Source organism: Triturus cristatus, chromosome 8 (assembly GCF_964204655.1).
Source record: "Triturus cristatus chromosome 8, aTriCri1.1, whole genome shotgun sequence".
NCBI classification, from domain to species: Eukaryota; Metazoa; Chordata; class Amphibia; order Caudata; family Salamandridae; genus Triturus; species Triturus cristatus.
In genome coordinates, this window is record NC_140591.1 from 742,395,723 (window position 1) to 742,410,810 (window position 15,088).

At 45.8% G+C, this 15,088-nt stretch overlaps 1 protein-coding gene across 7 annotated transcripts in view; it reads right to left on the bottom strand.

Moving 5' to 3' along the window:
• LOC146805002 (arylsulfatase D-like) overlaps positions 1–15,088 on the bottom strand; it is a 514,533-nt gene that overhangs the window by 66,333 nt on the left and 433,112 nt on the right. For all 7 annotated transcript variants that reach the window (XM_085622151.1, XM_085622150.1, XM_085622152.1 and 4 more), the window contains one exon: positions 8,694–8,828. In XM_085622151.1, coding sequence (XP_085478277.1) covers positions 8,694–8,828 — 135 coding nt within the window. The remainder of the gene's footprint in view (positions 1–8,693; positions 8,829–15,088) is intronic.

The following is a 15,088-nucleotide window of genomic DNA, read 5'->3' on the forward strand; positions in this document are numbered from 1 at the left end:
TAGCGCACAGCTACTCCTCCCGGAGTGTTCCGGTGCTGGCAAATTAACAAGTGCATACCTTACGCAGCTTAGTATTTAAATAGCCAAGTCTTCAGCTGTTTTTAAAGTGGGAGAGCACTGTTAAAGATCTCAGAGCTTTGGGTAGTTTATTGCAGATGTGGCCTCCCAAAAGATCTGCCTCCTCTGCGTGCCAGACGAGCTTTGGGGATGCAAGCCAGGTCGGCAATGGACGATCTAAGTGTCCTGGTGGGTACATATCGGCTGAATCGTTTTTGAAGATAGACGGCGCCTGTTCCATGGAAGGCTTTGAAAAAACATAACCAGAGCCTTAAATTTTATTCTTTCCCTAAGTGGGAGCCAATGTAAGGACTTCAGATGGGGGGTCATATGTGATCTTCGTTTGAGTTTAAGAATTGCTCTTGCTGCTGCATTTTGCACTACCTGGAGGCGCTGTAGCAGGTAGTCCGGCAAACCCAGATAGAGGGCATTAACATAGCCCAGTCTGGATGTGATCAGAGCCTGAACCACTGTCTTCCTGTAGTCCTGGGGGAGAAGTGGCAGAAATTTCTTAAGCATCCGTAGTACTCCAAAACAAGTTCCTGCTAGGGTTTGAACTCGGGTCCGCATTGAGAGCTCGTTGTCAATGTTGATGCCCAGGTTTTTCACTATCGATTGGGCAGTGCTGGGAGAGGGGAGAATTGAAGGCCACCACTGAACCCAATTGTTCTCCACCAGTTGACCAAAGAACATAATCTCGGTTTTGTCGGGATTGTGCTTAAGATGATTCTGCTTCAGCCATTTAAAAACATTGGTGAGGCAGCATCTTATTGCATCCCATCAAAATCATCCCCTTTCTTGCATGAGAAGATTAGCTGCGTGTCATCAGCATAAGAGACAATTTTGGCGCCATGTGCCTCTGCTAATGGTGCTAGTGGTGACATGTATAAATTGAATAGGGTGGGACTTAAAGTGGAGCCCTGCGGGACTCCCATCTTTATGTTTGGCATTGTGGCTGGGAAAGGTGGAGTCCAGATGTTCTGCTTCCTATGTTCCAAAAAGGATGTAATCCCCACCAATGCCTTCCCTTCTATGCTGATGTTCTTTAATCTGTTTAAGAGCATCCCATGGGGCGCCATGTCGAATGCAGCCGACAGATCTAACAGGATCAGAATTACTCTCCCCCCTCATCCAGCTGAACTTTGAGGTGTTCAGTCACTTCTAGCAGGGCAGATTCCGTGCTGTAGTGGGCCCTAAACCCGGATTGCGTGGGGTGTAGGAGATTATGTTCCTCCATGTACTCCATGATTACGTTGTTAACATGTTTCTCTATTACCTTGGCAAAAGCAGGGAGAAGGGAAATTGGTCTAGAGTTAGTTGGATTGTTGGGGTCTGCGTTAGGTTTCTTCAGGAGAGGCAAAATCTTCGCCTGCTTCCAGACTGAAGGCATGACGCCTGTTACCAGTGAGGAGTTGAGAACCTCATTGATTGGTGCGTTTAAGATGGCTGCTAATGTAGGTATTAGTTTAGCAGGACATGCATCAGTGGGTGATCCTGACTTGAGACCCAAGAGATGAGTGAGTGAGTCTTCCAGTTTGATGACTGGGAATTGTGACAGTGATGGCCTTTGTGAGAGGCCCTTTGGGGAAGAGAGGGGAGAGACACATTCCACCTGTGCGTGGAAGGAGGGTGTGATATCTTCCATCTCCAAGGAAAATGACTGTTGGATCGCCTTTATTTGATCATGAAGGGAGCAGGCCATCTGCATTGCCCAATCGGCTGATGGTGGAGCTAGTTTGATCTCAGCTTTAACAATTTAAAAAATGTCCTTGCCACTGTTGTTAGTATTGGCGATTCTACCTTCAAAATAACTCATTTTGGCCCTCCTTACTAGTTTGTGGTGTGCTTTTAGCGCTACCTTGTAGGTATTTCTGTCCTCAGCAAGATACTGCCTGTGTCAATCCCTCTCTAATCTTTTACAATTACTTTTGCTGGTTCTCAGTTGTTCATTGAACCACTGAGCCAAATGGCCAGTTTGCTTAGACGTGCGTTTGGCCTAAGGAGCAGCTGCCTCAATATTAGTCTTCAGCCACCCTTCTATCAGGTAGGCGTCAGTTTCAGGGTTGCCCATCAAGGAGGGGGGCAGAGGAGTCTAGTGCACACTTAAAGGACGGAAATCTATTTTGTGAAGAACTCTATTAGTGAGCTCTTCCTTAGATTCTACTGGAGGGTTCGGCTTCTCTGTGACTGGAATCCGAAAATTAACAAGAAATTGATATGACCAGATTACCTGTAATGGAAGATGCACCATTACCTGTAAGTCACAAAAGAATTGGTCCAATGTGTGTCGAAATTCATGAGTGGGACCTGAGACAAAGAGTATGAGATTACAGGCTGCCATGATTTCTAACAAGGCCCTCACCTGGGGGTCAGTAGGCTTGTCACAGTGCAAGTTCAGGACCCCCAGAATGAGTAGGTGTTTATATCTTAGGGAGAGTGAGGTGGTGCATTCGTGTAGCGAGTTAATAAAATTCCCTAATGCCCACGGCGGTCTGTAGATAAGCATTCCTGTGATGCACTGGTGAGGTGAGACCATGCATTGAAAACCTAGACACTCCACGCCCTCTACCTGGTCAAGTAGAATAGGGGAGCAAGCTAGGTCCTGTTTGTTTATATGAAAAGCGACCTTCAACACATACGGCAGCGTCATATGGGACAGGGCTCCAGAGTGCAGTGTGATCCTGTGGAAGTATATGGATGTCATCAGGAAGGTCATCATCAGCTCTGGGGTTTTGGCCTAGCTTTGGTAATGATGAAAAATGTAGATGTGGGAAAAGTGTGCTGACCACCAAATCTTGGGGGGCAATAGATAATGAACTGTATTTACAGTACATGACCTCTGCTAAACCTTTACAAATGGCTCATACAGCAAGTGGGTTGCCCTTGCATCAAGTGCCGTTTCACAGGCATCCCACCTAGGAAGGGGGAATGAAGGGAGGTGCAACAAAACAAGGCCTAGTAGGCACCTGCTGGAACTTTAACAGAGGTGTCTGCCATAGGTTTCCCTGCTGATTCAGGCATAATTGCTCCAAATTTCATTGGGGGGAGGGCATTCTGTCTTGCAATACAAAGGGGGCGATGGGCAGTTGACAGTTGGAAGGGGCAGGTGTGGCAAAAGAGGGGCTGTGGGAAAAAGCAATTACGCCAGTTAAATAAGGAGCCATGCTCCCTTGGCTGTTGAAGTACCTGGATGGGGCTGTTGCTAGTCTGTGGGTGGGACTACAAAGGGCCTCTGAATACCCTACAGGGGACCGTGCACAGGCAGATGTACTGAGAATTTAAGATCATGCTGGGAACACCCCTTGGTGGTTAATAAAATATTGGGCAAGGAAGTGGCAATTAGATGTACAGCAGAGCCATTTGCAGAATCTCCATTCTTACTTCATCACCTCTCATTGCCCAATGGTGCCTCAGTGAATGACTTTACAGACTCGTCAGAATATACAGTGACTTATGCCAGTAATAAATATGGTCATACATTTGGTGAAGCGATGTGGAGGGGCGCAGATATGAAAAAGGCAGACATCAAATTGGCATTTTGGTTATTGCAGGTACAACCACAGGATTTTTAGCTCCTGCGGATACAGTTCCATGCAGCAAATTATGTGGATATGGCCATGCCCATGGGGTGCTTGGTGGACTCTATTATGTTTGAGAAGTTCAGCACCTTTATGAATTGGGTGGTATGAAGGTTGGCAAAGTCTGTGCGGATACAGCACTATTCGATTTTTTGATGGTTGACAGGGAAGGGGTGGCAGGTGAATGCCATCAACAGATATAGACATGGGAGAGGGTTACAGAGACATCTGACTTACCATTGGCCGATGAAAAGACTGAATGACCTACCACTAAAATGACATATATAATGAGAGGGGTGGCATAACTGAACCATAGAGTATGAATGACAGAGAGAACAAAGCAGGTTCTGAGGATGTGGCTGCAGTTATTGGATCACTACAATGGCATCACATTGTTATTTCATGATGACCGACTGACATGGATGGTGGGGATTTTTTCAGACAAATCAGCAGCCAGCAGCTGTGGGGTGTACTGTGTACTGCGAAGTTGCTTGCGGACCAATAATTGTGCAACAAGAAATTGACATTTATGATCAATAACCAAGTTGTTGTGTATGTGGTGAACAGAATGACAAGCAAGAATGAATACGTGCTGAGGCTGCTGAGAGAGCTCGTTCCCATGTGCTAGGAGGGCAAACATTTTTCAGAGGCAGGCATATTGCAGGTTTGGAAAACAAGGTGGCTGATGCACTCATTCACAGTAGACAAGATTCTGTGGTTTAGCCCGAGGAGCAGACAGGAGAGGCCTGAGAGCTCTAGAAGATTTATAAGAGATTAGAATGTAAGCGTGATGCATTAGGCTGATTCAACAAGAAGAATGTACAATATCCCCTTTCAAGCGCTCTCTCTTCGCCTGGTAGATACCTGCTTGAGGATTGCCCTCAGACGGTGAGCCCCAAACAGGGATCCACCCCACTAGACACCAAGGAAAACTATTAAAGAGGGAGCAGACCACTGAGCATTAGCAAGTGGTACCCAGCCAGGCACAACAGTCTTTCTGTCCCAGCTGGGGGGATGAGGTTTACAATCAATCTGCTCCTTCAAGGGGCCAGAAAGTCCACTAGACAACAAGGGAAACATTTGAAAAAATGCAAAGAAGGGATGTGGGTGACCCACCAAGATATTGGGCCATTATCTTGCACCAGAAAAGGCCCTGCAGTCTTTCTGCCCCTCCAGGGGCTTATGGGGGTGGTACACACATCCCACTAGACAGCAGGGAAATATTGTCAGCAAAAGAAGGAGTTGGTTGGCTCACCCAGACATCAGGCCATTCCCTCAGATCAGTACAGTCCAACAATATTTCTGCCCCCTGGAAGCCGACTGGGAGTATTCACCCCGATCTGACCCCGCAGGAGAGAGGGGAGACGGCGGGAGAATGCCTATTAGACACCAGTGATAAAGTGATTAAAAGAATATTGGGGTGGTGTTCAACCAAGGCATCAGGCCTATCCCCAACTCCAAAAGCCCAGTCTTTCTGCTACCCTTGGAGGGCAGAAAGCCCACTAGACCCTAGTATTTTTTTGAGTATGTGGTTGGGGCCAGCCTACATCAAGGAAAACCCTCACTCCTAAATCCTAAGGCCCACTCTGTCCTCCAGGGGTGGAGATTGGGGGGTTGCCCCCACTTTGCCAGAGATATTTAAAAAAAATAGATGGAGGCCGGCCGGCCTGGCATTACGCCACACTTCCATCTCTAAAGCCACGGCAGTCTTTCTGTTTCCACCAGCCTTCACACTAAAGTAGATGTGCCTGGCCACAGGTGAAATGGTAACTGGAGTTCTGTGGTCTTGTTACAGTTTATGGGATGCAGCAGTGACACTACGGCTGGATTTGATATTCTGCCTGCTCAGCAGTGAAGGACCAGTAGTAACAGCCAGATTCTTATAACTGTTCAGCTGTTGCTTCTTAAAATGAAACATCTATTTCTAAACATGCCTCTGAAATTTGGGATTTGTTAGAAGATTGCAAACCGGAGATATGTTTTTTCACTGAGACGTGGTTACAAACATACTCGGCCCCGTCCCTAGCGATTGCCTTTCCTCCGGATTATAGAGTATTAAGGCTGGACAGAATAGGAAAATGAGGGGGGGGGATTGGCTATCACGTTCCGATCGGGGGTAAATGTAAAGGTGTTAGACACAACCTTATCCCCCATGCTGGAGCTGATGGTTGTGTATATTGAACTGGCATATGATTATAAAGTAATAGGACCGATCGTGTACCATCCGCCGGGGGAAAACAAGAAGGATTTCTGTCCCTCGCTATTAGAAATTCTGGCTCCACATGTCCTGCAAGCGAAGGATTTTTTCCTCCTAGGAGATTTTAATTTTCACTTTGATATGAACTCTAACACTGACACTGTTGACTTGCTAACAGCCTTGGAATCACTAGAGTTATTGCCTAGAGTAGCTGGCCCTACTCATTCGGCAGGCCACACGCTAGATAATATTTTTACTAATATATCTAGCTTGTTTACAGAACCTCCCTTAGTGGTGAGTTGGTCGGACCATAGGGCCTTGTGTTTCTCTTTTTTGGCACCGAAGGGTCCGGAAAAAGCGCAAGGACGGAGGGTGTTGCGTAGACAATGGAGGAAGGTCTCACCTAAGAGTTTTGGTACATTATTTGCTCCCCCCCAGCTCAGTGAATGTCAGGACATAAACTCAGTGCTAGATAAATTAGAGCTAGAGGTCAGTAGGACCTTTGACAAGATTGCCCCAATCAAATCAGTTATAATTCACGATAAAAAGTGCCCAGCCCCGTGGTATTCAGACACTCTAAAGACTGAGAAGGCTGCATGCAGGACAAAAGAAAGAAGGTGGAGGAAAACTAAAACGGATACAGATAGAATGGCATATAACATCACTCATAGGAGGTACCTAAATAATTGCAATTTGGCAAGAAGAACTTTTCTGGCCACCCGCATAGAGGGGGCAAAGGGCTCCTCTAAAGAATTGTTTAGGATTTTAAAGGAATTTACTGCACCTAGTGCAACCAACTCTTCGTGTCCTTCCTCCCAGGAATTCTGCGACAAGCTAGCGAGTCATTTAAAAAATAAAATAGATAGTATTTATGACTCTTTTGAGCCATTACCAGAAAACTGGGAGGAAAGTCAGAACACTGTGAGCTCTGCGCCTGTGAGATTGGAGGCGTTCACAGCCATTACCAGGGAACAGGTGTTACCACTATTGAAAGGCTTGAAGTCAGGTTCGCCGTCGGATATAGACCCCCCTTATGTGCTGTCAGATTTAGCCACAGAGCTTGTCAACCCAATGACAGAAGTTTGTCACTGGCGACTTCCTCTTTCCCGGCCATCTGGAAGAAGGCCTTTATTAAACCTCTGCCTAAGAAACCATCGTTAGACTGTGCTGATCTGCAGAATTATAGACCCATCTCGCTCCTCCCACGATGCTCCAAAATTATGGAGGCGCTGATAAACCGCCAACTGTCGGATCACTTGCTTCAGTACAGCCTGTTAGATCCCTCGCAGTCAGGTTTCCGTGCTGGTTATAGCACGGAGGCCGCACTGGTAGAGGTAACAGATACCATCAGGCTTTTGCTGGATGGTGGGACCCCGGCTGTGCTGGTCCTACTTGATCTGTCAGCAGCCTTCAGAATTCTTTTGAATAGACTGCGGGAGATAGGTGTCACTGGAGGAGCCTGGGAGTGGATGCGGAGGTTTTTATCAGACAGATCCCAGTGTGTGCAGATAGACTCTTTCGCCTCTCAGTCCGCAGTGGTGGAGAAGGGGGTACCGCAGGGTTCTATTTTGAGCCCCACATTGTTTAACATCTATGTGGCCTCATTGGCTGCCATGATAGAATCCTGTGGTTTCCAAAACTATCTCCTATGCGGATGACACCCAGGTGTTATTCCCCATAGAAAAGGACCACCTGCTGACTAGAGAGAGATTTAAGAGCTGCATGATCAAAATCTCCAGCTGGATGAAAGACAACTATCTCCAACTTAACCCCAACAAGACGGAGATTTTATTGTTTGGGAAGGCAGAGGAACTATGGACAGATGAATGGTGGCCAGAGGCATTAGGCTCTCCACCTCTCCCTAAAAAATGGGTAAAAAATCTGGGTGTGATTTTGGATAACAATTTATCCATGGAACAACATGTCAAAACTTTAACAGGGATATGTTTTGGCCTGATGCGCACTCTAAAGAAGATTTTCCAGTGGGTTCCTCTCTCTGCTAGAAGGGTTTTGATCCAGTCACTGCTAGTCAGTAGAATGGACTATGGGAATGCTCTTCTGGTGGGAGTGAGGGAGGATTCATTGTCAAGGCTACAAGTCGTACTAAATACGGCGGCCCGCTTTGCTCTGAATAAACCGCCACTCACGCCGTCTGCCCCGCTTTTGAGAGACTTACATTGGCTACCGATCAGAAAGAGGGCGCTCTTTAAACTTCTTTGCCTAGCTTTCAAGGCACGGGTCGGACAGGGGCCGGCATATCTTACAAATAAGCTGGTTTGGTACTCTCCGGTCCGTTGCCTAAGATCTAGTGGCCAAAAACTTCTCCAAATGCCAAGAATCAGGAAGATGAAAATGGGTGGGCGTGCTTTCTCCTATTTGGCACCCAAGTATTGGAATCAGCTGCCTTGGGATCTGCGTTCCTGCACAGACTTAACCATTTTTAAGAAGCATTTAAAGACCTGGCTATTTAACTGAGCTGCCAGGGCCGTCAAAGCCTGCCTTCACAGGCGCCGAGAGATCCCTCGGGGGATGATTCGCGCGCAATATAAATGTAATAATAATAATAATAATAATAATTTAGCTTTTTGACATACCAAATTAAAACATACAGCTCTAGAGGCAGAAGTGGTAACTTGCAGCTACTGCCATGACATTTTGCCGACACTCTTCATTGGGGAATGTAGACAATTCTCCTGTAACAGGGCTCACAATTGTACTAGAACTGCAAAAAAAAGTTAATTGTATATTTTAAAAACATTTTGTGGTGACCTTCTGAGAACTGCAATTGAACATCAGTTAAACATGGTACGCAAGCTAGGAGAATCATACATTTATTCAGACATGGACTATCTATTTTTTACCTTTATATATTCCATTCCATCCTCCCATTTGCACATTGCCATAAAGGCCCTCCAGATAGCCCCCATGGTCAGATGTGAAATGAATCAGCGTGTTGTTCTGCAATTCTCCTTCATGCAACGCATCAAGAATTTCTCCTGAAATTAGGAAACGGAACAGTTGTGTGTATAAGGAATGTAATACTTTATTGATTGAATAATTAAAATCATTTTAATTTCAAGGTCATCAAAAATACATGATTTAAAAACATTGTTGTACAAATTGGTTTAACGCTTCTAAGACTAAAAGCCAACAGCTATTAAAAGAATGTGAAAGCCAATGTACAAGGGCATTGAGTCTATCAATTAATGGGCCCAATATTAAATTGAAATTGCCCAGGCAGTTGTCTCATGTCTGTTGAGCATTAAATCCTGCACTACTGAGTTCCTGATGATGTTAGTTAAAGTGCAAGAGTACTCAGACGATCTCTAAAAGACTTTAGCATTTAGGTATCAAGAAAGTATTTTCTTGTGGCCCTTATTGGAGTATTATTATTATTGTTATTATTAATCAGATTTGTAGAGTGCATGGCTACCCAACCAAGGGTTTCCCAGCGCTACATCGCGGGATAGGTGCCCAGAGACATCCTGTGGGCTGCTCCTGAGGTTAATAATTAAAACAGCCTCTTACGGAAGATGGAAAGCGAGCTACAGGCTCTCAGAACATGGGGAAGAGAGATTCACAGCTTTGGTACTAGGAAGTAGAAGACTCGGCCTCCTTGTCTGTATCTCTTAACTCTGGGAACTGCAGCTAGCTCCAGGTTACTCAAACACAAGGATGGGTTGGGTGTGTAGGGTAACACCAATGATCTTGAGGTATAAGGGGCCAGAGTTTGAAAGACATTTGTGTACGTAGCACAGTGCCTTGAATTGAGCTCAATTTGAGCCAGTGTAGCTCACAGAGCAGTATGGCAGTGGGATGGAACTTCGGATGGGGAGGTAAAGTAGGAGTCTAGCAGCTGTGTTCTGCACTACCTGGAGTCACTTAAGAAGGTACTTTCAGACCCTAGGTAAATAAAGTTTCTGTACTCAAGCCTTGAGATGACCAGGGCATGGATGACTGTTCGCTGGGCCGAGGACAGGAGAGATCCTAGAATTTTCCTAAGCCATTTCAAGATTCCAAAGCAGGTGTCAGACACTTTAGTGATTTGAAGGCTCATGTATAGATTATCGTCCAGCCAGAATACAATATTCTTGACTACTGGAGCAAGATGTGAACGCCATAGGTGGGGAAGGTTGTCTAGCAATAGAACCTCCGTTTTTTCGCCGTTTAGCTTCAATGAGTTTGTGTTCATCCAGGTGCAGACTTGTTTGAGGTAGCTATTCAGTGCATCTGCACTGTGGTTCTCCTGGGCAGACAGGGAGATAACGATCTGAGTATCATGGGCGTAAGACTGGAGAGTGAAGCTGCATGTTTCAACAATGTCCGCTAGTGGCCTTACGGACAAATTGAAGAGGGTAGGGCTTAGAGTGGAACCCTGATGGATCCCAGATGGTAAATAGTGTGACTCAGAGCGATGCTAGTGGGTGTGAAGTTGAAAGACACAGTCCCTAAGGAATAAGCTCAGCCAGGACAGAGCCATGTCCCTCACCCCTACAACCTCTAGCCTTTGGAGAAGAATGTTGTGGTTCACTGTGTCGAACGCCGCAATGAGATTCAGCAGAATCAGTGTGGCGGTGCCTTGGATATTCTGTTATGGCCAGTAAGAAAGACTCTGTACTTTGGCCAGCTCTAAAGCCTGATTGTAAGGGGTGGAGCCAGCCACTGAGTTCTGGGTATATCGTGAGTTGCTTGTTCACATGTTTTCTGGGGCTTTAGACAGGGTGGGCAAGAAGAAAATTGGTCTGTAGTTGACCCAGATTCAGGAGTCCAGATTTGTTTTTTTGAGTGAGGGCCTGACCATTGCTTCCATGCCCTAGGTACCATACCCTCAATTGTGAGGCATTAAGCTGTGCGAGAAGGTCCATTGAGGATGATTCAACTTGCCAAAAACTGAGGGAGGGCAGGGATCAAGGGGTGAGCCCGACTTAATGGAGGAGAGTAGGGAATATAGCTGGGGGGGTCCAGGGGCTGAAACAAGCTCAGTGAGTAGGTCCTAACATGGGGACCCTGTTGCAAATTATGTTCTATTGTGAAAGCGGTGGTGACAGCACTGTCTGTCAAATTGTGGTTTTATGTAGATGAGAAAGTGGCTTGAATATCTTCAACTTATGGCTAGCTTGTCTCACTGCGGTTGGTGTGTGTGAGAGAGAGAGAGAGAGAGAGAGAGAGAGAGAGAGAGAGAGAGAGAGAGAGAGAGAGAGAGAGAGAGAGAGAGAGAGAGAGAGAGAGAGAGAGAGACAACTAGAGCTTTATTTGCAGGAACAGAAAGTGTTTTGACGACTTGAAATAGCGTTTGAGCAGTTGTGATTGCATGGGATTGTCGAGCAATTTTTGCACCTGCCACATGAATTTAGTCCACATTGTAGTCTCCGCTGAGCCAACCAATTGCAGCTTGCCTGCAAGTGCGCACTTGCCGTTGTGTAAAAGCCGGTTTGCACAGCTTCCTTCTCTGTACTAAAAGTGCTGGATGTGCGCATAAAATGTGAGTTAATGACTCGTGTTTATACCCATATAGGCAGCAGCTTAGAATTGTTGACGACTCTTGCAAACAGGGATTAGATCTTTCGCTTCTAACTGCTCAAAACAAAACAGCATATTTGATACTTTAGCATAGGTGAGAATTGAGTTAAGTAGGCTTTGGGCTTCAAATGTTGATATGAGAATATATCCATTCATGCATAGTATTCAGCAGCTACTTTGTTCTTATCTCGCAGCTGTGACAAAGATTTGGGAAAGCAATATGGTTGGCAGTGCCGCTGCAGCACTGCGAAGCATTTTACGAGTTTCCCCAGCCCCAGCCTTTACATGGAGGTGAGCCCGCCATGAAAAGACTGGCGGTGGGGAAACAAAGGGGATCCTACAGAGTCCCCTTTTTCCCCTGTGCACTTGTGCCCTCCTGTCTGCATGCATCCCCTTTCCTGCACGGCATGGACTGCACAGTTTGTGCCGTGCAAGAACGGCCTTAGGTGCTCCCCACTGTGGTGCTTATTTAATAGGCACTACAAAGGGACCGCCGCAGTGCCCGTCCGCCAGACAATGAGGAAACCCATAATCTGGTGAGCAGCGGTAAACTTTGGCGTTCTGAGAACAAGGCGCTGTCGTGGCCACCCGCTTCCACACCACCAAAGTCATAATCAGGCAATAAGTATTCAATATGGTGTTTCCAAAATTCCACATTAATAACAGATGTAGGCTCTTAAATTTTTTTGCATCTAAGAGCTTTATTACTCATTCTGATTTTAATATATGCTCATGTTGCTTGAACATTAACAAGCTTGAGGGCTTAGCCAATTTTGTTTTTCTCAAGTAAAAATGATATTTCCCAAGGCGTAGTAGTGTATCAGTATTAAGGTTTTAAAACATAAACAGTCCAAACTGAATTTAACTTCTGAGAAGGGCAAGGTCCTAGGGTCAGCAATAAGCATGTTAACAAGCATTGGCACAGCCAACATGTCTCAGCAATGCCTGAGCTATTGGTCTTGTCAATGTGAATGTCTTTTAGCTATGTTGTCTAGCAGCACATATGCTGCTCAGCATGGCTGATAGACACTGAAAGCCCAAAATCCCAGGATGTTGAGCTGTTACCGAGTCTCTCCCCCCCAAGTTGAGTTTATTGCCCTGCCCCTCCTAACACAAAGAATCACTATGATGTGGCCTGCGCTGGCCGCATCATAGCGCTTTTTTCAGTGACATTCAGCCATGGAACAGCAGATGTGCTGCTAGACAACATGACTAAAAGACATTTACCTTGATATGGCCAATAGCTAGGGCATTGCCAAGATCGATTGGCTTTGCCAATGCTTGTTCAGTGTTGACGGGGTCTTCCTGAACAAATGTGGAAGTGTCAGTGACAAACAGTTCAGGATCTTTGACGTGAAGTGAGGATGTGGCGCAACGGTCGAGCTGCCCACAGGGGAACTAGGGAACCAGGTTCGAATCTCAGGTTCGACTGAGTTGAAAATAAAGGCAGCAGCGATAAGGAAGGTAGTGGGGGGCACAGGTCAAGGAGGTAAGCAGGAGTGGATGGGGAGATGGGCAAGCAATGACAGGAGAGGGCGGGAGGAAGCAACAAGGATGGGGGAAAATACCTTAATTGAAGCAAGATCAGCGACAAAACTGAACGTGTCATTGTGGAATGTAACTGGGGAGCACTTTTATGTGCCGACCAGAACCCTTCGCTCATCAGCTCTTTTACTTGCAAGGGTTCCACGCTTCTCCCGGTCTAGGATTGGGGGCAGCTCACTTGCTGTCAAAGCTGCCGCTGCATGGAATTCTCTGCCATTTCTCCTGCGAAATACCCAGGACCCAGGCTGTTTTAAGCGTCTCCTTAAAACTCATCTGTTTCCATAAGTGTTTTCTTGCTCCTACCTTGGCTCTCCCCCCTCTTGGGTTCGCGCTGGGACACTCTTCGGAGTAACTATTGCGTGTTATAAAAATATTTTAACATAACATAACATAACATTTTTAAAGCAATCCAATATCATTGGCTCATATTCGTACTATGGCATGACGGAGGACAGAGCAATCGCTACAATACCACTGGATTGTGCAAAAAAAAAAAAAACAAGTGTTGTTCATGTTTTAACGACTTTTTAAGAAATGCATTTGTTTATGTACATGCACATGCATTTTAGTGCTATGTGTACAAGGGAGACTATGGCAAGACGGAGACGGAACGAGTGCTCCAATACCATCGGACCATACAAAAAATGAAAATTAAAATCAGCAGTGATGATGGAGGCAGTGGGGTGATGGGTAAAGCAGGGAAGCAGGAGGGGATGGGGAGGTAGGCAAGAAACAACAGGAGAGGGTGGGAGGAATCAGCAATGAAGGGGTAAAAAAATGCCACAATTGAAGTAGGATCAGTGACAAAAATGAATGTGTCATTGTGGAATGTAACTGGTGGGCACTTAAAGCGCTACAGTACCATCAGCTCGTGTTCGCACTATGGCAGGACTGAGTGAGCACTACAATACCATCAGATCGGGCGAAAAAAGTGCTGTTTGTGTTTAACCAAACTCTTTAAGAAATGCATTTGTTTATGTACACACACATACATTCTAGTGGTATGTGTGTATGTGCACAAGGGAGATGGCCTGAAAACACAAGTACTCCTATGGAGTGCTTGAAAACCTAGAAAAAATTGCTGCACAAACCAGGAGCAGCGTGAGGAGACATGTACTTGGTCCCTGCACTATGGAAGGACCAAACACAAAGAGAGGGCATGATGCCCACATGCCGTGATGAATGGCATCAACAAAAATGAGAGCGACGCTGAAGATTACCAATGGTAGGAGATGGGCGGCCTGTAAGCCCACAGATAGAACACAACAGGTCTCTCCAAGACACTACATGTGCTGTCTAGCCAAGCAGCGTGTGCACTGTCTAGCCAAGACCTAAAAACAATACATTTCGCACAGGTGAAACCTACTGCCTTTGCCAATGCTTTTGTTTAGAAAGGGGGAGATTAGGTGATTTATTCGTAATCACAAAATGTGGAACTGAGGCGGAGCCTAGGGAGATGATATGGTGTCCTTTCGGGAGAGGATGTGGTGTAAGGGCCAGAGCTGCTGACTATGGAGCTGGTAAATTGGGTTTGAGTTTAGGCATCGGCTTAACATCCTTGATTTTGACCAAATCACTTAGTCTCGCCGTGACTACAAAAATGAATGTGTTCTTGTGTAAAGTAAATGGTGCAAATGTAAAGTGCTCCAATACCTTCGAGTGGTGTTGGCACTATATAAAACTGCACAAAAACAATAACTGGTGCTAATTTAAACAGCTCCGATACCTTAAGGTGGTGTTGGTACTTTATAAAACTGCAACACAAAAGATGATGTAAGGAATGCTGAACACTGTCAAACATTCACCCCCAGTCACAGATCTGGACCTACACCTATACTTTTTCTGCTCGCCATTCCAGTTTGGACCTAACCATATGCAAATCATTAACCCTGCTCCCCATGGGAACAGTCCAGCCCGAACTCCCGGTTCAGGTCCTCACTGGACCGAAAAACAAGCATCCTGTGACCGGTTTCGGAGTATCACCCTGTATCAGCCAGGCTAGCTTGAACCCAGTGGCGTACCTCCGGTGGGCGAGGGAAACAGTCCTATAAAAGGATGTGATGTAGCACAAATGTTGTTCTTTCAACTGTAGGTGTGCATCATAATCACGAATAGTCCGCACCCGCATATATTCCTTTGTTGTATTAACATGTGACATTAGAACGTATACTGTAATAACGTGAATTGTGGT